The sequence below is a fragment of the Carassius auratus genome, linkage group LG28B (assembly GCF_003368295.1).
Source record: "Carassius auratus strain Wakin linkage group LG28B, ASM336829v1, whole genome shotgun sequence".
Classification (NCBI taxonomy): domain Eukaryota; kingdom Metazoa; phylum Chordata; class Actinopteri; order Cypriniformes; family Cyprinidae; genus Carassius; species Carassius auratus.
The window spans coordinates 4,428,886-4,455,481 of NC_039293.1; the positions used below are offsets into that span (position 1 = coordinate 4,428,886).

The window sequence follows — 26,596 nt, forward strand, 5'->3', positions numbered from 1 at the left end:
ATGAGTTATGCAGCTGAAATTCTTCACTGTATTATAAATAACAACTATTAAAATCATGACTTCAGTCAGTCTCAAATGGTTTCACATGTCAGCCTCTTCAATTTAAAAATAGATTTAATAATCTTTCTTTTTGCAATTATACTTTTTATTTGCTGGGATCATCCACATTTATGCTACATATCCTTGCAAGATACAAGTTAGCGATGTTATCTAGTTGAGCAAGTAAAAATAAATAAAAAACAAAAATTCTAGTTAAACTAGCTAAAGTTAATTGTAATCAGGTGTACCAATACGATCTCAAACAAGTGTTAATCACTTTAACAACAAATCTAATAACCGACGATAAACGTTGTATGCCAACGAACTTGAAGAAAATTTGAGGTAAATGTAGCCCATCATCAGATTATGGTAGCTAATATTAGTTAAGTGTTTGTTACTTAAGCAGCGATTAAGAGTCTACTCAGGCTCCTATAAACATCAATAAAGCTGGCTACATAAAATACAACTATTATATAGATTCATGAGAGGTCGGCTAATGCGTTAAAATGTCGAAAATACAGTAATTTCATCAATTTACCAGCGAGCGTACTTCAGAAACATTGAAAATGTGTTGAGTTCAGCGCTGGAACTATCAGTGTTTGGAACTATTGGTTGCTCCACGACACGCGTTACTTCCGCATTCCAAAGTTCCTATGGCAGTCGATGGGAGTGTCGCAACTCTGTTTTTCAAGGCTCTGTCAATAGCATAGAAGGATGCCAATTTTCTAGGCGGGGCAGTGATATTTTAACCGTATCTTCAGCTTCCGTTCTTATCGGTTCATCTCGCGTCCTGATGCGCGCATAATTAAACTAAGCGAAAGTGTTTCTTTCTTCCCGTGAATAATAGCTTTGTCTAATTTTAATTCATGATGGACATTCTTACCTGTATTTTAAGACCACTTCTTATTATGATGGTCGCTGATGGTAAGTATGATCACTTTTAAGTTTATACGCGATTTTTAACACATTACTTAATTAGTCTGTTTCTTGATAGGGTTGATTGTTCACGGTCCCTCTGGTCCTCTGGTTGCTCCTCTGGGATCTTCAGTGGTTTTGCCCTGTTATGTTGATGAACTCTTATCAATGGAGGATCTGGAGGTAGAATGGAGAAGAAAAGGCTCAGAGACTCTGGTTCATGTGTATAAAGATGGTAAGAGTCGACCAGAGTCCCAGCATCAGGATTATCATGATAGAGCTCATTTCTTTACTGATCAGATTCAACATGGAAACTTCTCTCTCCGTCTGGACAATCTGATGCCTGAAGATGAGGGAAAATACACCTGTAAAGTTTACAGTCAGAAGGATTCTGGAGAAACTGTGGTTCAAATAAAGCATGGTGAGTGAGAGCCACCTGAATTCTGTTGAAAATATTAAAGACATGAATTTATTTTATCTGATGGAATTTAAGGCATATTTTATTCTTTCAGAGCGTTTGCTAGTATCCGGATCAGATCGGTCTGTGTCTGCATATGATGATGAGGACGTCACTCTGAACTGCTCTGTAGACTCTCACATCACACCTGAACACATTGAAAAGGTTTCATGGATAAGAACAGATGGAGGTATTCTGGTTCTGCTCTTTAAAAACAACAAGACTTTTCCAGATTCATCACATGAGAGATACAGAGACAGAGTCGAGTTCTTCACTGCTGAAATCCCCAAAGGAAACTTCTCTCTCAGACTGAAGAGTGTCAGAACTGAGGATAAAAAAGTTTACATGTGTAAAGTGTTTGCTGGAGGACTTTCAGCCAATGCAACTGTTGTACTGGAGAGACTGGGTGAGTCCACAAACATACTGTTGGAAGTAAAACAATGTCTATTTGTGGCAAATTTAAATAGACAACTTCGTTGGCGATGGACATTTTTTGTAAACTCCACCCACCTTTCAAATAATTTGAATATTGTTCTGTTGACACAATTTAATCATTGCCTCTGTCATCATTTGCACTTGGTGTAAACAAGATACTTGTTAAAACTGCTTGTTTTAAACAGTATCAACCACACAGTGTAAGGTGCAAATAACTGCTAAAATGATTGAATAAGATTATTTAAAGAATGAGTTGTCTTGATTTCAAACATCCTAATTATATAAGAATCAATGATTAAATGCACCAAGTTGATTCAGGGCAGATGCAAATGTTATATTTGATGTTTGTTTCACAGGTTTCTCTTCTTGGCACATAGCCGTGTTGTTCTTCTGTTTCACTGCTGGCTCTGGAGCTGTGCTTCTGCTCCTCTCTCTGATCTACTGCAGATCAAATAACACTGTTTGTAAGTGAATGGCTATATATATTGTTATTTAAATCTGCATGCCACAAAATAAGTGTTTTGTTAATTTAACTGTGATTATTCTGCATTTTCTCTCCAGCTACAAGCAACAAAATCTGGAACCTTCAGCTTTCTTTGGTCTTTTGTCCAAACATCTGTATGTTCTTGGCCTTCATCCTCTGGGGCTTTACTGAAGGTGAGTGGTTTAGTGTTCTTTGTTATATTTGTAAATAGTAAAATAAAATGATTATAATATTGATACATAAAGTAATATTAATATAATCTCAATAATGTAGCACACTTGTTGGTATGCTACTTTCACATGACACTGTTTTTTTTGTTCTGTTTCAGGATCTCTGAGTGAGACCATCACTTGCTGTGCTCTTTATTTTCTAAGGCCTGTTATGTTGATTTGGGCCATGCCTTATTTAAAGTATCTTCAAGGTATGTTAGGATTTAAAGTTTATTTTTTATTACTTTTTGTTTTAAGGAGATCAGTTAATGCATTTTGTAGCAACATATTAACACGATACGTTACAATATTGTTAGTCATTACTTCCTTTACCTTTCAAGTGTCAATTAATGAAGCATGACATTTTTTTTAAACCACAAACTCAGCCTCAAGATTATTTTCTAATTATATTTTTGGCAGCAATGTTGAATGTGTCAGGAACATTGTAGGATTTGTAGTGAAATAATCCACTTTGTCCTACCCAAAACATAATACTGTTTAAATGCTGAGTACAAGCAATAGAAGAAATATGTGATGCATAATAGTGCCATGAATCTTGTTAACAGAAATATTTTGAATGCATGCCTAAGAAACCTGGTTATGAAGTATCTGAGGGATTTGGCATCTGCAGTGTGATGCACGACCATGCTTCATTTTTAATGTTGGGAGTAAGAAAATGCTGTTCTTTATAGACAGATATACTAATGGCAATATCAATACCATGACAGTGCATTTGTGTGTTACAAAATATGAATTTGATGTTTTTAACCCTTTCTGTCAACAGACATCCTTAAAACATGGATAAAGTTTTTCAAAATAACCAGAGAGCTTGCTATTTTTACAGTCGTTTTTTATTCAGGTAAGTAAATGCACATTTCACGCAACATTCTGACATTAGCTTTGTTTCCCTCGAAACTAAAGCACAAAATTAGAATATCGCATAGGGCTGCACGATTATGACAAAAATCATAATTGTTGATTGTTCCCTTGAAATTGTAATTGCGATTATTAAATACGATTATCACAATGCTAATACCATGGTTTGAAACAACCGTATGCCGTATTTTTATATGAAAATAAACAAGCTGAAAACACTGAATAACTTCTAGTGCTTTTCTATAGTATTAAACCTCAAATGTCAAATATACATCGGATTGGTTTCTTCTTTAAATTATAAAAAAGTAATGTTATACTAAAATATATGGCATATTCATGGCCGTACACATAAATTAATGTATTTATTTGTCATTTAAACTGATGTAAACAGAAAAAGAGTAGACTGGAATTTTTTTAAACCTGTCGCCCCCTCTAGTGGACAGCATTGGTCAGATAAAAAAAGCCACTAGGATTTTTTGGGAAGTTAAGTCTGACCAGTTATACAGCAACGGGAGTCAGAAGATCTGAGCTGAATTTGGTTAAACATTAAAGTTCTAGTCGGTGTCAATTATTCTTATAATTAATAATAATAATGTTCAAATAAATGTTGGCTTTCTCAAGCCCAACAAAGAAGACTAAGAAGAGAAACATCAACCAATTTAGTATGTAATAAAACTAATATTACTAATTTATTTAATAAATTTAACTATATTAATTTTCACAATTATTAAGTAATGTCACACACACCTACAGTGCATTAGACTTAAAATACGAGAGTGGTAAATGTTACAGACATGTTATCATGGAACTGTTCAGTCTATTATTGATTTTTATTTCTGCTTCACTTTTATCCCAGGAGACAGAACTATTTGCTCTCTATTTATCAGTGGGACAATATTCATACAATACTATAGACTAGAAATAATTTAAAGGGGTCACTTGCAGGTTGCAGCATTGCGACTTATGTGTCCAGCTACATCTGATTCAAATATTATGCTAATTAACAGTGAGCAGTGGTTTCAGACATTACAGTGCCGCACGCGCACTGACTCTTATTCTGCCGAAAGAATGAAAAGACTGAGCTGAAGGTGGAGAGATTCGACCAATCAGATGAAAGCAGTGTTTCAGCTCCGCCCACAAGTGCGAATGAAATATTGAAGCCATAAAACGATTTTTAAACCTCAAATGAAAAAATAGGAAATCGAGCCAAAATCTCGAATTTATTCAAAAACGTTTTTCCATTTCTCGGGATTTGCATTCTAAATAGCAAATGAAATGATCAAAGTGTACACGGACCGTAATTTTTTATGTTTGTTCAAAAATCAGACCAAGCTTGTTGAATTGAAAATTAAACAGAGAAACAATTATCCGTTTGTGAATTATTCCAAAGAAATGGAAAATTAAAGTTTGAAGCCAATTTTTCATTTGGTTAATTCTGATGTTGCAAATTGAACAAAGAACTGCAAAGTGTTACACGGACCTCAGGTAATTCAAGCAACATTGTTTGATGCATACTGTTAAGTTCATCACATCTTTAACATATGTACTGTTTTTGCACAGGACATCATCTGTCTTGTGTGACATATAATGTTTATTTATTTCTATAGTTATTTTTACATATGGCTGGAGAAAGAGAGCACACTTGGATTGGAGTGGAGTGTACTTTGGAATTGTTGTGCTTCTCTGTCTCATCTTGAGTAGAGGTAAGAGCTTCAGTATGATTTGATTCCTTACATTACTGAAGATATGTGACATGCTAAGTATGTAAGCAAAGATTTATTAAGGTGATTTATTACCAATGGTTTTGTTCATTTAAAAAAATTTAATTCTGCAATTACCAAAAAAATATAATCAAATACATACAGAAAATGCAGACAGTTTCCTTTTAGGCCTAACTGTGTTTGGTACATTTGATTTCTAGTTGATGTCTTAAGGTCGTCCAAGTCAAGAGTGGTGAACACATTCTTTGTGTTTTACTCCAATATGAGTTATTAGAGTTGCAAAGTACTATTACTTCTAGAAAGAAGTTTAATCAAAAGTATCCCACACTGTGATAGACTATCTGGAATCTTCTAATACATTTTCCATTCACGTTTGTCTTTCTTCTCTCTCCCTTCTTTAGGTTTTAAAAACCAAAGGTGGATTTTAGTTTGCGTCTATTTATGTTCTCCTTTTCAGTTGTTTCAGTTGTTTCAGTTGTTTCTGATGTACTCATTTGGATATCCCTCTTTAGGTAACACCTATATACTGATCCCTTCATAATTTATGAAACTGATATGCAAAAAGTAGTTTGTAAAAATGTCTCTTTATTATATGCTTTTTAAATATATTTTTTTAATATAAAAATTAAAAAGATATATAATTCGGCCAGTTTCACCTTGATGTAGAACTTGAAAAGTACATTCAGTGTTCTGAGCAAATCATGTCATGTGTTTTAATGATATTTAACTGGTGATTTGTTTGGATGGGAAAGTAACGGATTAATTAATTATTCTCTTATTTTAGGACATCTCATTGTGGTAATGGTTTTGTCACTACTGCAGATCTTTATATTCTTTTTACCTCGTCTGCAAGCAAAATTCAAATGTAAGTACATGCTGAAATAAGTTCTTATTATTGTATTTGTATAGGTGTGGAAAGAGTAAATCTCAAAAATATTCATTTTATGAATAGAAATACAAACTTTATAATATGTACGGTACTTAAGTTGGTATAAAACAGAAGTTGTCGCCCATTTTACTACCAAACTGTGATGTATTTATGAGAGAAACTACTGTGAAAAAATAATAATAATAATTGGATGTGACTTAATTTTTTATCCACCGGTTTTTGGTTGCATTCTGAAAAGTGAGTTGTGTTTACCAGATTAAAGGCCTACGTGCTTTTGGCTTAACTGCTGCATGCCCAGAATATCATGTTGTATCATAGACATCAGGTGATTCATAAGAGGAGGTAGTTATGACATTTTGTTTCCTTTTAAGATTGCGAGGTAAAAATAAAAGTGCAAAAAGAAATGCAAGAATAAATTGAGCACCAAAAACATTTCTTAAGAACATTAATTGGATTAGTTTTAAATTCATGCCAACATGAATTGATTCGTATCATATCTGAGATCAATTTAAGTATGTGATGTGAAATTTAACGAATGCTGATGACCATGTTTATATTCATAGTTCTCCGCCACAGATGGATAACATTATTTGGGATAATAACAATAACACTCCTGGATTTCATCCTATTGATTTATGTTCTTCGAGCCATATTGGAAAGAGAGAAGGGTATGATGCCTTTATCTTTAATTTTTTCATATTAAAACACATTGTTAAAAAAGCATATATAGATTTGTAAAGATAAAAGTTTAAGTAGATTTGTTGTGGGAAAGCTCAGATTTGTCTTTTATGTATGGACAATTATTATTACTATTATTTAGTTTATTATCATCTTGACCTGGGACAGTGAGTAATGTGTATTTTCTTGATCATTGTGATAAATGATGGCTCACATAATAACTAAATTAATAATTTGACATTTTTAGAATACACACAAAATGTTGTTTTTGTAAGACATGTTGAGCTGATCAAAATGACTTGATTTTATTTGACAGAGTGCTGGGAATGGATCCGTGTCATTTTATTTATAGAAGTTCTGAAGCTGATCGTGATCTTTAAAGCAAATGTGCAAGGTATTATCCATCTCTGTCTTGTGTTTGCTACTGTATGTCTTTTATTACCCAATACTGTAGTTATAAAAGATCATACACATATGGTGCTGAAGTAGAAATGATGTGCTTTGTCTTACAGATGCAAATAAAAAAAAATAGAGCACCTTTTTGTTTTGAAATAACACCATGCTGTTTGTAAATAAATGCATAAATAGTTACATTATTAATCAGTTAATACATAGATATACACGTAAGACTTACACTTAAGTCACATTTGTGTTCATTGAAGTGGGACTAAACAACCAATTCACAAAACGAAAGCTAACTTTACCCCATAAATCTAGTCTGTTTTTTGTTTTAACAGTGAATGAATGTGTAGTAGTCCAGAGACGAGGAGAAAAAACTGAAACGAGCCACAGAGGAGAAAATTCATGTAATTACTCACTGCTAAATTCTAATATATATTTATATTTTTATTTCTCACAATTTAGTGTAAGCTTTATTGTATTTATGCCCTTTGGCATAAAGCCAGTTGATAGTATTGCTATGAAAAGAGTCCTGCATAATATTTGCAACTATTTGATTGTTTGCCTGTTTTGTCTGTCTGTGTGTTACAGTGTCCCGCTGTAATGAAATCATGTACATGTTTGGAGCAGTTGGTGTTATTTTGCTGAGCTCAGTTACACTGACTGCAGAACTGATCCTGAAAGCACGTGAGTGGATATTTCCCATTTCTGCAAATAACTGTAGGTTTGTCTCTATATGTGTGTATATAATTATATGTGCATGTGTGTAGCATCACAGCACTTTTGCACAAAGATCTCGCTGAAAATGAACAAAACCCAGCATGGTTACGTTTAACATACTGAAAATGTACATTTTCACTTTCATGTGTCCCATGCATCTGTCTGTTAAATGTTATTCTTTCATTTTGATTCTTAGGAAATGGTGAGCGTGTCTTGAATGATCTGGGAGTCATTGTCTTCCCTTCTGAATGTGTTTTTGCCTTGTATTGGCTGGCTTTACAAATGCATGCTTACTGTAAGTATCTTTTAAAATCTTTTTTGTTTGGAATTTATTGTTTTTATTTTATTACACAAAACAAGTACGGTGGTGACAGTATTTTCAGGGAGAGAGAGTGAGAGATCAAAATCATTGTCAAAGAATAGAGAGACTTAAATGAATGTCAAATCTACCAGCAGTGAACATTAAAAATAAGGACTTCAATAATGAGTCAAACTCAGGATTGTTTGTGTGAATCATGTGCGTGCAGGTGTTTTTTGTTTTTTTGTTCTTAGTCAAAAAGTGGCCAAAAGCCAGTGAACCTTTTCAAAATACATACAATTGTAATCAGTTTGTGGATAATAATATTTTATCAGTACTAGCCTAATATGGTAGATTTGTTTGCAAGTATCTATAATGCTGATTTGTAACAGATACAAACAGGGATGGACTGGGACCAAAAAACGGCCCTGGACATTGACTAGGCCTGGCCCAAAGCAATCGGCGCGCTGAAATTCGACAACAACAACAATAACGCCTGGCATGAGTGTCACAAAACTTTAATTGTGGCTCATGATACTATATCATCCAAATTATAGCAATAGCACTATTGTTGACTAGATGCTGTGTTAAAAGCATATTATTCTAGATTAACTAGAATACTCACATATAAATGCTGTCTTAAAAATGAATTTATTACTTTATAATCTTAATTTATGCAGTAATTAATCTTACTGCACAAATAATTATACGACATCTAAATGGAAATACACCATTACAAATGTAACTTCTGTATTCAAAATCTTCAAAGTTTGTAAGCATTAACTGTAACGTTACCAACATTTTTAAAAGTAAAAACACAACATATTTCTTAATATTAGCTACTGCATGTGTCATTTTACAGCGAAAATGTTGAAGTTTAGCTGTTTTAACTACTGCAGTCATTAAAAATGTAGCAAACTGAATATCACTTCTTAACATCATCCCTAACAAGTACCTCTCTTTCTCCTCTCATGTTCCATACTTGGATCTGGATCTGGATGTGGAACCAGCTCATCTTTCTGTCCCTCATCATCACTGGTGGCATGTTGCTGCATAGCTGTCTGGCTCACTTCTTCACTGCTGCTAATATTTAACTGCGAGGTGCTGCTGCTGGCTGTGCTGCTAAATATTTCAGTTAGTTTGCGACATTAAGCAGCTTCAGTATCTATTCATATTGTTTGTTTGTTTGTTTCTATGCTTCTTCTATCTAACGTCTTTGCTGTTTGTTTCTTCCTACTCTTCCACTTCTTCTTCTCCTTACTTGGCGGCCATGGCCAGTGCAGCTGGCATCCAACTTAAAGGTGCATTGCTGCCACCTACAGTACTGGAGTGTGAAACAGATTAGTGGGTAAAAAACAGGTGACTGCGTGCGTGGCGGGTGGTGGGCCGGCCGTCCTGGAGTACCGGCCGTTCTGTGATTCTCCAGAGCACACAGATGGCCAGTCCGCCCCTGGATACAAACAGTTATTGAGGTGAAGGAGGGTCAGTGCTGCTAAAAGTGAGGTAAACGTCGAAGTGACAAACAAAAAGTGACCAGTAGTGGCAGCCTGCATTATTTAAGTTTGGCCTTTTATACAGTCGTTCTTATTTTACTGAACCAATTACAAACAGTCTTAACAACTTAGTCTCTCTAATGTCTCCTGTCACACAGGGAAGATTGTTACAACTGGGTAAGTTCAGATTTTATTCAACACCGTATTTATGTTCTGTGTGTGTGTGTGTGTGTGTGTGTGTGTGTGTGTGTGTGTGTGCAGTACATGCAACTGTTTATATATCAATGTTAAATCTGTATTTCTCTTTTTCTAATGCAGATTTACACAGAACTTACCTCACAGAAGTCATCTCAGGGTAATAATTACATAGATGTTGGTTCAGATGATGGAGTTCAGATGTGTAGTTGCCAAACAACAATGTCTTGTTTTGAACACAGAGCACAACAGAAGATCATGAAACGGAGAATCTGTCTGCACCTGATCCTGACGTTTAACAGACACAGATATGAGAAACCAACTTGTGTACATTTATCCTGTAACAAACTGAGACCGAACACTACATTGTAAATCACAGGGTTTGGTGACATTCTGGTACACGTTTTCAAAAGTAAATGCTGTTATAAGTTTCTTCTAATAATTCTTATTAACAAAACGCAACCATTTCTTCATAAACAGATTGACGTACAGCTATTATGTGTTGTGTTATTAAAAATATATGTTTATTCATGTTTGAGTATTCAGTTAAAGAAGAGGGAGCTGAACATGTTTAGTAAATCTATTGCATTAGTGGTTTGAAGCCCACGTATTTTCTGTTTCAGCTAATATTAAAGTTTAACAGATCTGTACAACATTTAAATCTATATAAATGTATTAATGTAACATTTAAGACACTCCAGCAGTTTGTATGGTATCTTAATTGCTTTAGCTTGTGTTATTTGTATGTGCATTTCAATAATAATAAATGCCGAGAGTGCTTTCTATTGAAGTCTCCAAGATTATGAGATATAATCATCATATCACAATAAAAATCATGAGACCACTAAAGCTTTATCAATTCTTTAATTTGACTTTAGTTAAATGACATTGATTTGATGTCCTTAGTAATATATGATGCATGACGTTATCTTCTGAGCCCCGGCAGGGTCATAGCTGGGGTTTGCGGGCCAATCATGTAAACAGCACAAATATATAAATAAGACAAAGATACAAATTGAACAATGTTTAAAGTGTTTGTGTCTGGTTTTCTATCCTGGTGCGGACTTAAACCAAAAAACGCAGAAAGTTTCCTGTGAGGAATATAAAGAAAATAAACGACCAGTACAGTAGAAAAACCATTATGCCTATGGAGAGTCTCTACAAGGGAAAAAAGACTACTAGCTAAAGAGCAGTCAGTGATTTATATCATCTTCTTTTTCTTGGATTAACATTATAAGGACACTGAAGTTGACCGAACGGTCACTATAAGAGGCAATGCATGCAATATAATGATGCATGTTTTAAAGTCCTGACAATTTAAACATTCAAGAGACTGTAAACAAGTTGCCAAATAACTTAGCACTCATACAGGTCACTGGATGATACAAATGCCTTGTTTGTAATGGGTTTTATTGTTTTTGTCTCGTCGCACCGGGACACGGCATCACAATATGTTAAGGTGTAAAACATTTCTGCACACACTTGAGGTATTCAGCCAATCACAATGCACTGGATAGCTGGCCAATCACAGCACACCCCACGGGACATAGAGGAGCAACAATAATGTATGTGATGTGAAAAATTATGTGTTTTTTTTAAACTTAAACCACATAAATACATTACATTATACCAAATACACAAAATAATGTTCTTTTTAGCAATTGCAAATTTTGGTTATGAAGACATGTAATTTTTTAAGTGTTTCCTTTTAATAAATTTGCAAAGTTGTGATAAATCTGGTTCGGTTGTAAATTTATGAGGGGGAAAATAATTTAAAGCAGTTTAACATTTTAACGTAACATAACAAAATGTGAAAATAAATGACGGGGTTTGAAGACTTTCTATAGGCACTGTAATGCTTTCGATGCTGGAGTTTATTAAAGATTTACCAAGTCATTCTGACTGACATGATTTATTCTATTGCACAGATAAAAGAGAAAGCATAAATCTTCTCAATGGTCACATAGGGTTAATAATTATATTAATAATAATAATGTTAAGACACAGGTTTGATCTTAATGCTGATGGTTTTCATGGTGACAGCACCTGTTCTCCCAGGTGTACCAAATATTTCCAATACTGGCTATAGTGTCATCTCTTCCCCATCAGTACACACCATTGGGGTTTGTATAGTGACGTGTGGCTCTATAGGAAAATCTCCTGAAAAGCATTTTGCCACAGTTATCATCAATGTCTTGATCCTTGTCAAAGGTTGGGAACTTCAGACCATTGTGAAAGGTCAAAGAGTCGCCTGCATAGAGAAAGACCATCGTTAAAAGGGGGGTGAAATGCTATTTCATGCATACTGAGTTTTTTACACTGTTAAAGAGTTGGATTCCCATGCTAAACATGGACAAAGTTTCAAAAAATAAGTTGAACGTTTGAAGGAGTATTTTTGTTCCAAAAATACTCCTTCCGGTTTGTCACAAGTTTCGGAAAGTTATTTTCGAGTATGGCTCTGTGTGACGTTAGATGGAGAGGAATTTCCTTATATGGGTGCTAAGGGCGCGTCTGCCAGAAGAGCGCGCGCTCCCGTATAGCAGAGCACTGAGAGCACAACAGACTTCACTGATCAGAGCGAGAGCGTCGCGAAATGTCACAAAAGAAGTGTGTTTTTGGTTGCCAGGGCAAGACAACCCTGCACAGATTATCAAAGAAAAAACAGCATTAAGGGACCAGTGGACGGAGTTTATTTTTACAGAGCATCAACGGAGTTGTGCAAGTGTTTGTGTTTGTTCCCTGCATTTCGAAGATGCTTGTTTTACAAACAAGGCCCAGTTTGACGACGGATTTGCGTATCGTTTATTTCTTAAGGATAATGCAATCCCAACGATAAAGGGTCACGATCGTGTGTTGGAACTGCAGGCGGTGAGTAAAACTGCTTCAAATATCTCTGCCTCCTTGTTAGTGCGTCCCCTCCCATGCCGGAGACCCGGGTTCGTGCCCCGCTCGGAGCGAGTCGTTGCTGCTGCTGCTCTCGTTCAGTTTCAGCCTCGGGATCTGATTCTGGATCATAAATAAACGGCTGAATCTGACTGTAAGCCATGGTTTGTTTTGGATGATGGTTTTTTCCTCACGATAATGTCACAGCTTCCAAACGCTCTCAACTCAAAAGCCTATTCGCGCTCGTGATTATTTAGCTCCGCCCACACGTCACGCCTCCAGCCGGTCGTGTTTTTCCGGGAAAAATCGGTACAGACTATGTTTCTCTTATTAATATAATAAAACTAAATACTTTTTGGAGTTATGAATGATGCAGTACTACTCTATATGTACTCAAGATTAACAGGAGATTGAGTGAAAACGAGCATTTCACCCCCCCCCCCCCCCCCTTAACAAGATTAACATAACATGTCACATCCCTACTTAGTCCTATAAGTTATAGCAACCTATCTGACATCTCGGATTTTTTACATTTGCTCATGTAAGCCAGATTTAAAGAAGACATTACAGAAAATCGGGTAAATTATAAGTTCCCTAAATTAAAATGATTTCAAGTATGATGTGCATCTGTTTTTGATTAAACTGGTTGACATGGACTTGAGGGATGCCTCCTCATTCTACAAAACAGTTTTGAGAGCACAGACTTTTAAAAAACTTTTTTTTTTTTAAGTTAAGAGGGGTCTTTCAAATATTTGATTTGGACAGAGAATTAACCTCTTTTTAATAACCCGTTGATACCAGCACAGCCATTGGAGTCCATGAGCATACAGAATGTACAGAAATTACTGACTTAAAGAACGGTGCAAACTGGAAAAGTCCAGAAGAAATGTGCAATATGACAGGCATCAAGTCTATAAGGGTTATACAGAGAATAATGTAATTGTTTCAGCTTTACCGTCTGTCTTCAAACAAAGCCTAGAGGAAAATGAAGTTCTTGAACAGAACAGAGGGAGTCTTTGGATGAAGAGCCAGTGGAAGCGTCTATTCTAAATTTCAGGACTCTTGTGCTTGAAGGTTTTGAGACCGTTTCAAAAAGGCACTATACAATATTTGTGTGTAAGTGTTGCATTACAACGTACTCAAAGATTGCAAAGAGACAAAGTGTTCAGATTTGTTTGGCCCAGACTCATCCCCTAGTTGCTGCTGGAGGTCCCTGTGGGTTAGATTTTAATAATTAATTAATTTTTGGACCAAAATATGTTGCATCAGGCAGAAGAAGAAAAAACCATTATGTATAGAATTGCAAAGATGGCAATATAGTTAAAATGGAAAATAAAATTGAAAGGAAATGGGGAAGTAGGAACCGTTGCACATTTGAAATTGACTAATAACCTAGACCGATTTATTGAAATTTGGGCTTTGAATGATGTTTTGTGCACAGTGAATTAGGAAAATGAATTGGAATTACATTAAAAAAAAATATTTCTGTGACTGTTAAAGTGGTTTAAATGAGGATTATATATTTTTAAAATGTTAATAATTTGCTTAACATAAGTAAATCTTTTTAAGGTTATTGTGTGGGTATATATGCATGTGTATTGGGAAAAAGGAATATATGTACTGTATGAGTTTTAAATTTATTTTATTATTTATTTGTTATAAGTGAATATTGGTTGAGGTATGTCTATATAATGTATTTACAAATAAAGGTGTGTTAAAGGTCTCTCTCTCTCTCTCTCTCTCTCTCTCTCTCTGTGTGTGTGGTCATTCACTGTAAATTTTTTTGATTGAGATCAATGATTTCTGATATCAAATCCTGTAAATTTATTTTTATACTATTTCTGAATACACACAGGGATGGAGACGTCTTCAACCATGTCAGGTTAGTATCATATTTATTAAAATCATATTTAATAAATTAACCTGCTATATCAGGAGACCTATAACTTCACATTAAAGGTTTAGTATATTATATTGGCATCTATCAGTGTGGATGCAGCATCATAAGCTATCATAAGATTTGAGTGGCCATAAATGGATTTTTAGATTTGTCATGCAGTCCACTTTCCTATTTCTTTAAGCTTTTTATTATTGATTTTATTTTATTAAATACATTTTGGGTATCCGTCCGGTAAAGACTAATAAGGTTGCATCATAGCCTATATCAGTAGAAAACTCAAAAAATTCGTCAAAAATATTAGGGGAAATGGTTACTCTAACTTTTGTAGTTTTGTTTAGCCCTTGAGAATGTATTATTCTTAGGGAAAATGGCCAAATCATTGTTATCATGCCGCACTATAATATCCATCTATGATCCATCCATCCATTTTTCAAGATATATGCATGTTTGGCGACGTTACGAGCTAAAACGGCAGGTGTGCAACCTCTGAAAACCTCTGAAATATGGTGTTTCATGAGGTTACGAACAAAATCGCCATTACAGATACCTTAGATCATTATTATTATTTATTATTTCTTTATTTTTGCTAAACTTATGTCTCCTGTGTAGTTTTATGCGTGTTATAAATTCATGAGGAATATCTTTAGATAATGATGGATTATAGTGATTTTGGGCTATTTTTCATCTGGAGAAACTAAATAATGGCGTCTATTTTTGTTTTATGTGTTATAGTTATGAGCAAAAAATAAATAAATAAATAAATAAATAAAACACACACACACACACACACACACACACACAAAAAGCTTCTAAGCTTTTAATGTTTTTTTTTTCATTAAAGGGATAGTTTACCCGAAAATCCAAATGATGTCATTAATAGCTTAATGTATGTTTTTTTTTACGTTTTAAAAAAAATCCCCTATTGTCATTTGTTTTATTCCCAAGTTTGCCTTGAAAAACAGAAAACAACAATGTGTGGCCACAAATGCACAACTACAGCACTGGAACTAGCCCATGTGACCAAAAGTCTGCTGTTGAGGTTTTAACCCCTTACCAGTCACCCCCCATTTTGGCATGGAGAAAGAAATGACATACCCAAAATAAAAAGGTTTCTGCTCATTTTTCTTTCTGACTAGATACATAATCAACATTTGTTCACAAAGCTGACACTTCAAAGTTTACTGTTCAGGAATCAGAATTACTCAGACTGTTATGATAATAGAGATATATAAGCTCAAACATAAAAACAAAAATACAAATATTAAAAACATATTTTTTAAATGTGGTAAAAAAAATTTGTTGATGTAGGATGTTATTTTAGAAACACAGTGTAGCTAAAGCCACAAGTCTACCAAAGCCTTCGTTTTTAGAGGCTAATCAAAGGCTTATCAAAAGTCTTACTATAAAAATTAAACAGAACATTTTCTTATGACCTTACGTGAATTATTGTGACAGAAATGCATTATGAAGAAGAAATGCACCTGCTATTAGTAGCATTAGAGCCAACGTTAGCATCAAGCTACATCAGACAATTTATGAAATTATTAGTACACTTTTACTCAAAACTCACTTTCATCCCCAATCGAGTGTTTGCAATAACATCCTTTTGCGATCACAGGTGGAATTTGGTTGTTTACTGTTGTAAAAATATGCTATTTATAGCCTTTTACATTGCTGTACGAGTTAGCATTTCAGATGTAAATTTCTTATATTTTTTATAAAAATGCCCCAGATTTCAAGAAAATCTCATACCAAGCTTTACTATCGTTATCGCGGGTTTATTATTCGGATATTTCGTGTGTACAGAGGTTTATCAGTGTTGTTATGGGCAGATAACAACCAGGAAGTGTACAGGAACCATGTGAAACGATGTGGCGGTGTCCATTTGGCCTTCAGGTCACATTAAATGTGTGTTAAACTGAAAACTGTCATAAGCCATAATAACAAAACCTGTCTGAATACTGTAAGTCTCCCATATTTAAAAATACTATTTTTTTCCCCAACAAATTCAGCATCTATGTTTAAGAACTCCTGGAAAATTAGATGTTTTCATGGCATATGTCTTGTTTGAATGAAAAATATTCATATTTTATTAAAATGCTGTTGGAAAAAAGCATAAGTTAGATAATTGTGATACACTTAATTATACACTATTATATATAAAATATGATAAAAACAAAATTAGTCATTATTATTTAAAATCAAAATTTACAATTAAAAACACACCAGAATTTTATTTTTCATAATGGCAATTAATATTGTTCAATTTGATACTGAATCTTTACAACATTTCTGTTGAAAATCATTAGAAAAAGTTGGACATTTAGTGAAAACATGCTACAAAATGATCAAAAACATCGAAAGTTTTTCTGTCACACATGATGCACATTTTATGCCTTTAATCTGTGCTGTTGTTTCTAAAGATCTGACCGCAGGTTTCAGGAAGTCTTGAGGCTTGAACACAGTCTGTGTCTTTACCTGTCTGTCATCATTCAGTCAGTATGGAGCTCAGGCAACTTTCTCTTGTGCTCTGTGAGTATTATTATATCTATCTATTTCATGTATTTTAATATGGTGATTACTATTATATTATAAAAAGGATCAAGTTATTTAGTGTTTCTGGATTTTTTTTCTCTCGCTGCTATACGAGTTTCAAACCCAGATCTATTCAAAGATATACTGTAAGAGTGAGAGATGATTTTGAGACAGGAAGTGTGCAGTTAGTGCTGTTTGAGAAGAGGAATACACTCTGTTGTGTTGTAGATCAGTGTATTTGTTCAGTCATCAACTCTAGATCAGTTATAAGATGCTGTAATATACACATTTGACCATGTTCACACTGTAATGAGTTTTCTCTTTGTGTTTTAGTGCTGATTTCAAACATCCACTCTGAACAAACTGAACGTGAGTGAATTTGATTCATGTATTTCATCACATACGACTGATTCTACAGTAACTGTTACAAACCAACTTAATTATGATTATAAGGAGGTGTGAAAAAAAACCCCACCAAAAAACATAAGTCTATCAAAAACAACATATATATGTATTACATTCACTCTGTAATCATTTAGATTTTACAGAGAGAAACAAGATCTTCTGCTGGAAGACTTGTTGAAAAACATAAACAACTCATGTTTTCAAATTCCCATTGATTGTACATTGACAGCTCTTTCATAAATGACTATAACAGTTATAGAGCACAACACTTCAGCCTCATCTGATTTATGTTTTACAATCAAGTCACTGTGTTCATCTAGAAAGTAAAAGCACCAGCACATTAAAATTTCATTGTGAATTGTTGTCATTGTACAGAAAAACCAAAAGCCAAAGTGAGCATTAAACCTGATCATCATGTGTTCAGAGGAGAGACAGTCACTCTCAGATGTGACATTGATGGTGAAGGAGTCTCTAGCTGGAAGTACAGCTGGTATAAAGACGGTTCAGACAGTGTTTTCAGTGAACTACAGGAACAAACATTCAGTTTTGTTACTGAGTCTGACGCAGGTAAATACTCCTGTGATGGAGCAGAGAGAGAAGGATCACTGAGATCACAACAGAGTGATGCAGTTACACTGACAGTATCTGGTGAGTTTGATCATCTCTTCACATACACAAACAAGTTTAACATGTTAATGAGTGATGTGTCTATTTCAGATAGACCCGAGGCAGTTTTAAGTGGTTCTCCACAGAAGTGGTTGCCTGAAGGAGATCCGGTGACTCTGATCTGTAAGGTTAAAGGCTCCTCTACAGGCTGGACATTCAGCTGGTGTACTGTTTCATCAAGTAAGATATAATGTGTTTCAAGTGGTATTATCTGGATGAACTGGTTTCATAAAATATTTTACAGAGTAAAAAAAAAAAAAGAAAAAAAAAAAGAAGAATGTAGATAATCCATTAAAGAATCAATTGCGTCAATTAAAAATTATTGTTTTCTAATTATTTTAGAAAAAAAACAAAAATAACAATCTGACTTAATACCAGATGTAACTGATTAACTGTTTTTGACAGATTTTTCTTTCTTGAAAATAATGGTGTTGGTTCTCTGCATTGTTTCTGCATTTGGAGCTGTGCTTCTGTTCTGCTGTCTGATCTACTGCCCATCAAATAGCACAGGTGTGTTTATAAGAAGAGCCATATTTCCATACTTCATATTTCCTGTAATAAATTCAGCATGTGTTACTGTAAGTGTTTTGCTCATTGCTTGCACAGCTTTCTCAAGCAGAACAAACTTCTGGACAATTCAGGTTTCACTTGTCTTTTGTCCAAACATCTGCATGTTTTTTGCCTTCATCTTCTGGGGTCTTTCTAAAGGTAAGTTTCGTAGTTCATACATTTACAAAAATGAAATTACTAAAGCACAATAGTATTTCTTTTTCTTTGTATTATGCAAGAGTTTTTCATCACTGACTTAAAAGGGTTAGTTCATCGAAAAATCAAAATAATGTTATTAATAACTCACCCTCATGTCGTTCCAAACCAGTAAGACTTGTTTATCTTCTGAACACAGTTTAAGATATTTTAGATTTAGTCCGAGAGCTCTCAGTCCCTCCATTGAAGCTGTGTGTACGGTATACTGTCCATGTCCAGAAAGGTAAGAAAAACATCTCCGAAGTAGCCCATGTGACATCAGAGGGTCAGTTAGAATATTTTGAAGCATTGAAAATACATCTTGGTCCAAAAATAGCAAACACTATGAGTTTATTCAGCATTGTCTTCTCTTTCGTGTGTGTTGTAAGAGAGTTCAAAACAAAGCAGTTTGTGATATCCGGTTCGTGAACGAATCATTCAATGTAACCGGATCTTTTGGAACCAAATGAACGGAATCGTTTTAAACGGTTTGCATCTCCAATACGCATTAATCCACAAATGACTTAAGCTGTTAACTTTGATGAACACCGAGCCGAGCCAGATGACGAACAAAAGACTGACTCGTTCTTGAGTCATGAACCATTTCTGTCAGACACGTCTAATTCGTGAACCGAGGAGCTGATGATACTGCACATGTGTGATTCAGCGTGAAGCAGTCCGACACACAGAGCGTCTGAACTGAACTGATTCTTTTGGTGATTGATTCTGAACTGATTCTGTGCTAGTGTTATGAGCGCGGGTAAACCGAAGGCTTGAATCAAGGGCAATCATCGCAAATGACGTCATTACGTCGAGCGCAAAAGAACCGGTGAACCATTTTCTTCAACCGGTTTATTGAATCGAACTGTCCGAAAGAACTACTGGTGAAACGAAAACTGATGCAACCAGTTCTTGACTCGAGAACGAGTCAGTCTATTGTTCGGCTCGGTGTTCATCTTCAGTTCTTTCTTCACAGCAGTTCAGTCAGTGTACTGTTTGAGTAAATGCATTACTCCAGATATTGGTTTGTTTGAACTCAGAGGGAGTGTCAGCCACATTAAAAAAGTTAACAGCTTAATTCATTTGTGGATTAATGCGTATTGGAGATGCAAACCGTTTAAAACGATTCAGTTCGTTTTGGTGAACTGGTTCAAAAAGATCCGGTTACATCGAATGATTAGTTCGCGAACCGGATATCACAAACTGCTTTGTTTTTAACTGTCTTACAACAGACACGGAAGAGAAGACAATGCTGAATAAAGTCGTAGTTTTAGATGAACTAACCCTTTAATATTACTGCGTTGATATGTTGTGTTTGTTTATTCTCTCTTGATGTAATTCTTCATCACCATCACCACACAATTTTTTGTCATGTCATCTTATATCCAAAATTTGAATGCTATGTTCCAGGATTTGATAGTGAGATAATCACTTGCTGTGCTCTTTATATTCTGAGACCTGTTATGTATCTTACAGGTATGTAAAGGTTTTCTTCTTCTTCTTTTTTCGGGGGGATAATAAATGGAGAATTCACCTAAAAATAATTAATTTACTCAAGCCAGGCCATCCAAGATGTAGTACAGAAGAAGATTTTTAGCTGAAACTGTGAGACTGGGTGATTTCACTTGGTTAAAGTTACTTACCATCACTCTTTTGTTTGTTAAAGTCCCCATGAAATCAAAATGAAAGTTTTTTGTCTTTTAGTATGAATATGTAACCCACTGCCTTTTTCTGGCAGTGGAAGAAGATTTGGTGCACAGTCCTGCAGTGTGACTTCTCCTACGACAAACATAAAACTGTCTCTATTTTTCAAGACAAGCCATGATCAGAAATAATGATTTTTTCTAACTGCATATACACTGGTGCTCTCATCCTCTGCTCACTGAATTCATATGATATGTTGCTTTTGCTATGATACACACTGGTTGCACCGCTGTTTTCATGTGGGTGTGTAGTGAAGTTTACACGATTCTTTTTGAATATGCCGGCATTGTCGCCATTCATATACTTTTAATGATAGTCAACATTACAGCCCCGTGTGCAATGCAGCTCACTCACTGAACGTGTATGGGTTGATAAGGTAAAACTCTGGACAAGTTTTCTTGAATACTTGTCTTGAAAGTGAAAGGGACATGACATGAAGCCAAGTATGGTGAATCATATTCAGAATTAATGGTTTGCATTTATCCCATCCAAAGTGCACACACACAGCAGTGAACACACACACACACCGTGAACCCACACCCGGAGCAGTGGGCAGAAATTTATGCTTCGGCGCCCGGAGAGCAGTTGGGGGTTCAGTGCTTTGCTCAAGGGCACCTCAGTCGTGGTATTGAAGGTGGGAGAGAGAGTGCTGTACATTCACTCCCCCCACCGACTATCCCTGCTGGTAAGAGACTCAAACCTGCAACCTTAGGGTTATGAGCCCGACTCTCTAACCATGACTTCTCCATGACTTCCCCTTGACTGTTGTACAGTCTGACATCAATGACAACTTAGTCTTGTGTAGCCAGACCATCATGAAGGTCTGGAATTCATGGCAGCTTTCATTGGTCAAGGCCCGCCCATGAGGCCATTTGACTGACATGTAAAACAACTAATCAGAGTTTGTTTCGTTCTGTGTCACGTTTCGAGGCGTGGAATTGTCGTCACAATAACAGACCGTTATGTAAAACTCTCAGACATATTTTAAAGATTCTATGCCATGAACTTTAAATATTTCATATACATTTCAAAATACAGTGTTTAGTTGATCCTGATAATCGGTCGTCCTCACAGTTGTAAACACATCGGATTTCTTCTTTTGTGAGGGAGTTTGGTGGCACCCCAAAATGAAAATTTTGTCATTAATCATTTACCCCCATGTCGTTCAAAACCTGTAAAAGCTCTGTTCATCTTCAGAACACAATTTAAGATGTTTTGGATGAAAATCGGGAGGCTTGTGACTGTCCCATAGACTTCCAAGTAAGTAGCACTGTCAAAGTTGGAAAAGTATGAAAAGCATTGTCAGAATAGTCCATCTGCCATCAGTGTTTTAAACATTACATTATGAAGCGACGAGAATATTGTTTGTAAGTGAAGAAAACAAAATAACAACTTTTTTCAACAATTCCTTTGTCAACAGTCTCCTCTGTGTCTCTCCACATCACTGTATGCTGCGTACGCTCTTCTGTATCAGGTACACCACAAGGATGCGCTGTTTCTACCTGTATTTATGCTTTGATTTGAAAGAAAACAGTGCATCCTTGTGGAGTGGCTGACACAGAAGAGAATAGGCCGTCTGAGTGATTTGGAGAGACACAGATGAGAGGAATTGTTGAATAAAGTCATTATTTATGTTTTCTTCACTTACAAACAGTATTCTCGTCGCTTCATAATGTTATGTTTAAAACACTGATGGCAGATGGACTATTACAATTTTTCATTTTGGGGTGGAGTATCCCTTTAATTCTCATGATGTAAACTGGCCTCATTTGATTGAAACAATACATTGACAAATATTACATAGTAATTCCAGTTTGATTATTTATTTATTTATTTTGCACAGTAACAATATTTATTTTATGTGGAGTAATATTTATTTTTCTTCTTTTTTTATTCCTCTGACAGTTTTTTATATCAATGAAAAGAGTGCACATTTTAGGAACATGGCACATCTATTTCTTGGAATATGCTTTGGATGTGTTGCGGTCTTCTGTCTAAAACTGTTTAGAGGTAAGAGTTTCTCATTAGTTATCATAGTGGCTTAGAAAAGAGATTAACGCATGTTAGTGTGACACCTAATACCTCCAAACCTGTCCCTAACCTTACCTGTATCAATAGCTGAAGAAATGCCATTCAGTGTGCACACAATAAGTATATTTCACCTAACAATTTTTATTATTATTATTTATTATACATACTGTAGTAGTAGTAGTAGTAGTAGTATTACAAATACACCTGAAGTGTTACCACTAGATAAATATCCACTTGCATACAGAAGGTTCTCGCAAAATAGTTGTTTAAATATTAGAAAAGATGTAATAAGGCTTTTTTTTTTAGGATTTGGTCGGATGCAGTTTAATTGGATCTCTTCATTTTTTCTATCTTTGGCACTCTTTGTCGAACACATTTCCTTATGTGGCCTTCTCAAATCAGGTAAGTGAGATTAAGTGTGTAGTGTGTTAAACTGAAAACTGTCATGAGCCATAATAACAAAAACTTGTCTGAATAAGTCCCCCATATTCAAACAGACTACAATATTTTTTTTTCCCAGCAGTTTCAACATCTTTGTTTTAGAACCCCTGGGCAATGAGAAGATGTTATCATGGCATATGTCTTGTTTGAAAAAAAATAATTAAATAAATAAATAAATATTTTTATATTATTATTGTAAGAGCCATATAGAGATTAGTTCATCTGAAATAATAATTTAGTAAAATTAATAAGAAAATATTTTATTAAAATTCCTAAGAAATATTTTGGTTTAAAATGCATACTTAGTAATGTGTAGATGCAAGCGATTGGATGTGTTTAGTTTTAGTTTGAAGTTAGAGACGTTGGAAGCAACACAGTTTTTTGACCGTGCATACCATGTAACGTTATTTATTTTATGTTTTGGAAGTAAACATTTCAAATGAAGATCGTGGTTTGCTCGTGTTTCAAATACTGGTTATAATTTGACTGACTTCAAAAAGTTGTACAGAAGAATTAGAAGCAAATAGGTGCCACTACAATTATCTTATTTTTTTACATAGCAGGTACAGATCTAATTCAAAATTTATTTCATATGAACATTTTGTAATGGCTTTCTTTTGGGAAAGTCTGTTCAGCTCTATACTACAAACTAGTTAAAGAAAATAAGATAGCTGTGATGCAGGATTTTTTTTTCTTTTCCACTACACATTTTCCACATCACTTCCTGTTTAAAATGGCTGCCCACAGGAAATGCCCAAACTGGTGCAACTCATTCCATTTATCACAGGGGTGTGCAAAACACTTGAACATATGAAACAACTAATAGACCATAATGAAGACATTATGTGACAGTAATATTCAGTCTTAGTAACTTCATGACAGCCAGAGTTGTTTTTATTATATTTTGTTGTGTGCTCTAATCCAAGGATAAATGCATATTCTGCTCATCATTTTGACTTTTGAATCACTTCAGATTTGTTCTCACACAGAGGCAGAACATTTAGTAGTGTGGCAGGATCGAAATCATGTAATCACTCTTTGCTAAAAATAATCACTTTAAGAAATGTTCAATGTTCTTGACTTAACAATTTAAAAAAAAAAGGTATATAAATAGTTGTATTGATGCAACAGGACTAATAGTTTTACAATATTCTATAGTAGTTCTAGTATAGTAGTAAGAATATAATTTTGTCATAATAGTTTCATGAATTAGTGCAACCATTTGACGTCTGTGTTCTAGTGCATCCCTCTCATATGACCATGTATGCATCTGGAACAGTTGGTCTTGTTTTGTTGAACTCTGGACTACTGTCATCAGAACTGATCCTGGAAACATGTAAGTTTGTCACATTGTCTGGAGGCTCTGGACTAAATTTACAATTTCACATTATAACAAATCTTTACCATTTTATTTGCAAATGTCCGAATCTTCCTTTTATCCTCATGTAATTTTTTTTATTTTAATGCTTAGGGAACGGGGGGCGTATCATTAAGGATCTAAGAATCATTGTCTTCCCCTGTGAATGTGTTTTGGCTTTATATTGGATAATTAACTTCCGTTCTTTCTAAGTATCTTATAATATTTTTTTAATGGAGACTCAGCTTTTGTTTTGTTTTTTTGTTTTTTTTTTTGCTAAATATTTTGACATTCAATATTTTACAATATGGTAACATGGCATTTATTTTTTTTCTCTCTCTCTTTCTAATGCATCCTGTCATATAGTGAAGATTAGGCCTGAGTAATTTCCATTTTTTATTCTTTAAAACTGTTATCCTCTAGAAAAAACTGTGTAGATTGATAGCTGATGAAAATGTACCTGCGGGAACTTTTTCAGTAAGTATAAATCACTGCAGTTTCCAACAGAAATGAGCACTAGAGGTGGTAAAACAGCAAGCATTTGTAATCGTTTATGATTACAGCTCCATATGTTTGGCTTTCTGAACATAACAAGCTTGCTTGGTAGCTCAGCCAGCAGAGAATTGAACTTAGGATGCAGAATCCTTGGTTCCAAACCCTGTCAAAAACATGACTCACGATGAATGAGCTGAAAGATGAGAGATCAAAAAACAAGCTAAAACACCATGTGATTGCGTTTTTACATCACATTTGCTTTTGTTTATACTATCGGGTAGATTTAGGACAGGTGTAGTGCAGATACGCTATTTTAAAACGTCAATGCTATTAAAGTTATAGTGCCACTTAACAGACATTTCATGGCAGAACTGCGTCGACGTACAAAACCAACATCACATAAAATGCACCATATACTGTATATGTTCACTCAGTGGACATTTTACATTGAATATGTCACGAAACACACATGGCGCTATGTATTTCGCATCTTGCAAAAAAGTTCCCACAAGTACGTTTTTGGCATGAGAACAGGTTGGATATTTGGCATGTAATTGTGTTTTTTCCTGTTATATTGACACAGATTTGCACACAATGTATATAATTCAGATGAAAGTCACTGACATCATCTAAGGGTTATGCAAAAATATATCAGCTGATCTGCTGGATAAGGTTTGTCATCTTAGTATAGAGTACAGATATGTACGTGCTAATTTCTTGTTTTGAACAGAGAGCATGAGACTCATGAAATGGAAAATTTGTCTTCATCTGATAATGGTGAATCAAAGAGACCGAAATGAGACTGTGCAAAATAAGCCACATCCTGCACTCTGACCGATCTTTTAGGCTGAGCAAAGTCTCAACAAGCAAGGGGGTTTGGTTTTCTGTCACCAGTTACTTACATGATTTTGTATTTGACATACAACTATGTATGTGGTTTGTTTTGTGCATAAATGTAATTCTCATTTCTTGTGTCTCCTGTTTTTTTTTTTTGGGGGGGGGGGTTATTTTTTATATATATGTACAGCAGCAATATTTGTCACATGCTGACATCTGCATGTCGGTGGTGGATGTATTGGCAGTAGCCATTCTCAGTCTCTTCTCTGCTGCAGAAGCAACAATGTAGATATATTCAGCTAAGACCAAACTCATTAAGATCGAACTGATTTGAATGATGTCATTCAACAGATCCACTAAGATCTTTTCTTTGTCTGTTTTGACCTTCATTGTCTCTATGTATAAAAAAAAAATGAACTGAACTTGAACTTTTTGAAAACCTTGTTTTAATGGGTATATATTTATAAATGGTCATGCCACCTGATGCAATCATTTATATTTTTTTGTTTGAACTTCATATCCAATGATTAAACTTGCATTGCAGATTTTTAGTGTATTGTCCCTGTGTTTGTGTTTGGATCAGTTGGTGTTGTTTTATTGAACTCTGTTACACTGATGACTGAACTGATACGGAAAACAGGTGAGTAAACAAAACACTTTTCTTTTTTTCTTTATTAAATAATAACAACAGTGTAGTTTATTCCATATTCCAAGTTCAATGTATATATATACTTTAAACATGTATTAATAACACTGAGAGACTGAATATAGAAATACTTTGCATGTCACA

At 34.8% G+C, this 26,596-nt stretch overlaps 2 protein-coding genes across 8 annotated transcripts; both read left to right on the plus strand.

Annotated features, from left to right (window-relative positions):
• The first annotated feature begins 678 nt into the window (after positions 1-678).
• Positions 679-10,652, plus strand: LOC113067765 (uncharacterized). Of its 7 annotated transcripts, none has more exons than XR_003279439.1 (19): positions 681-963; positions 1,034-1,375; positions 1,467-1,817; positions 2,203-2,310; positions 2,408-2,503; positions 2,659-2,751; positions 3,324-3,398; positions 5,023-5,118; positions 5,538-5,648; positions 5,921-6,001; positions 6,589-6,693; positions 7,020-7,097; positions 7,441-7,509; positions 7,694-7,789; positions 8,019-8,117; positions 9,131-9,254; positions 9,404-9,790; positions 9,932-9,968; positions 10,051-10,652. XR_003279439.1 is itself a non-coding variant. In XM_026240224.1 (19 exons), the coding sequence occupies exons 1-19, from the start codon at positions 906-908 to the stop codon at positions 10,105-10,107; spliced, it is 1,857 nt and encodes a 618-aa protein (XP_026096009.1). In that variant the 5' UTR covers positions 682-905; the 3' UTR covers positions 10,108-10,652. The 7 variants fall into 7 exon arrangements, 4 of the variants coding, with proteins under 4 accessions (XP_026096008.1, XP_026096007.1, XP_026096009.1 ...); XR_003279440.1 differs by having other exon boundaries at positions 9,131-9,221; XM_026240224.1 differs by lacking the exon at positions 9,131-9,254 and having other exon boundaries at positions 682-963; positions 1,034-1,189; positions 1,304-1,375; positions 9,772-9,790.
• Positions 10,653-17,020: 6,368 nt separating this feature from the next.
• Positions 17,021-25,956, plus strand: LOC113067786 (uncharacterized). The gene is made up of 11 exons (XM_026240250.1): positions 17,021-17,123; positions 17,460-17,495; positions 17,907-18,179; positions 18,249-18,377; positions 18,603-18,707; positions 18,804-18,905; positions 20,352-20,417; positions 22,551-22,655; positions 22,983-23,078; positions 24,358-24,453; positions 24,589-25,956. Exons 1-11 carry the CDS (start codon positions 17,093-17,095, stop codon positions 24,684-24,686), a joined length of 1,137 nt encoding a protein of 378 aa, XP_026096035.1. The 5' UTR covers positions 17,021-17,092; the 3' UTR covers positions 24,687-25,956.
• The last annotated feature ends 640 nt before the right edge of the window (positions 25,957-26,596 follow it).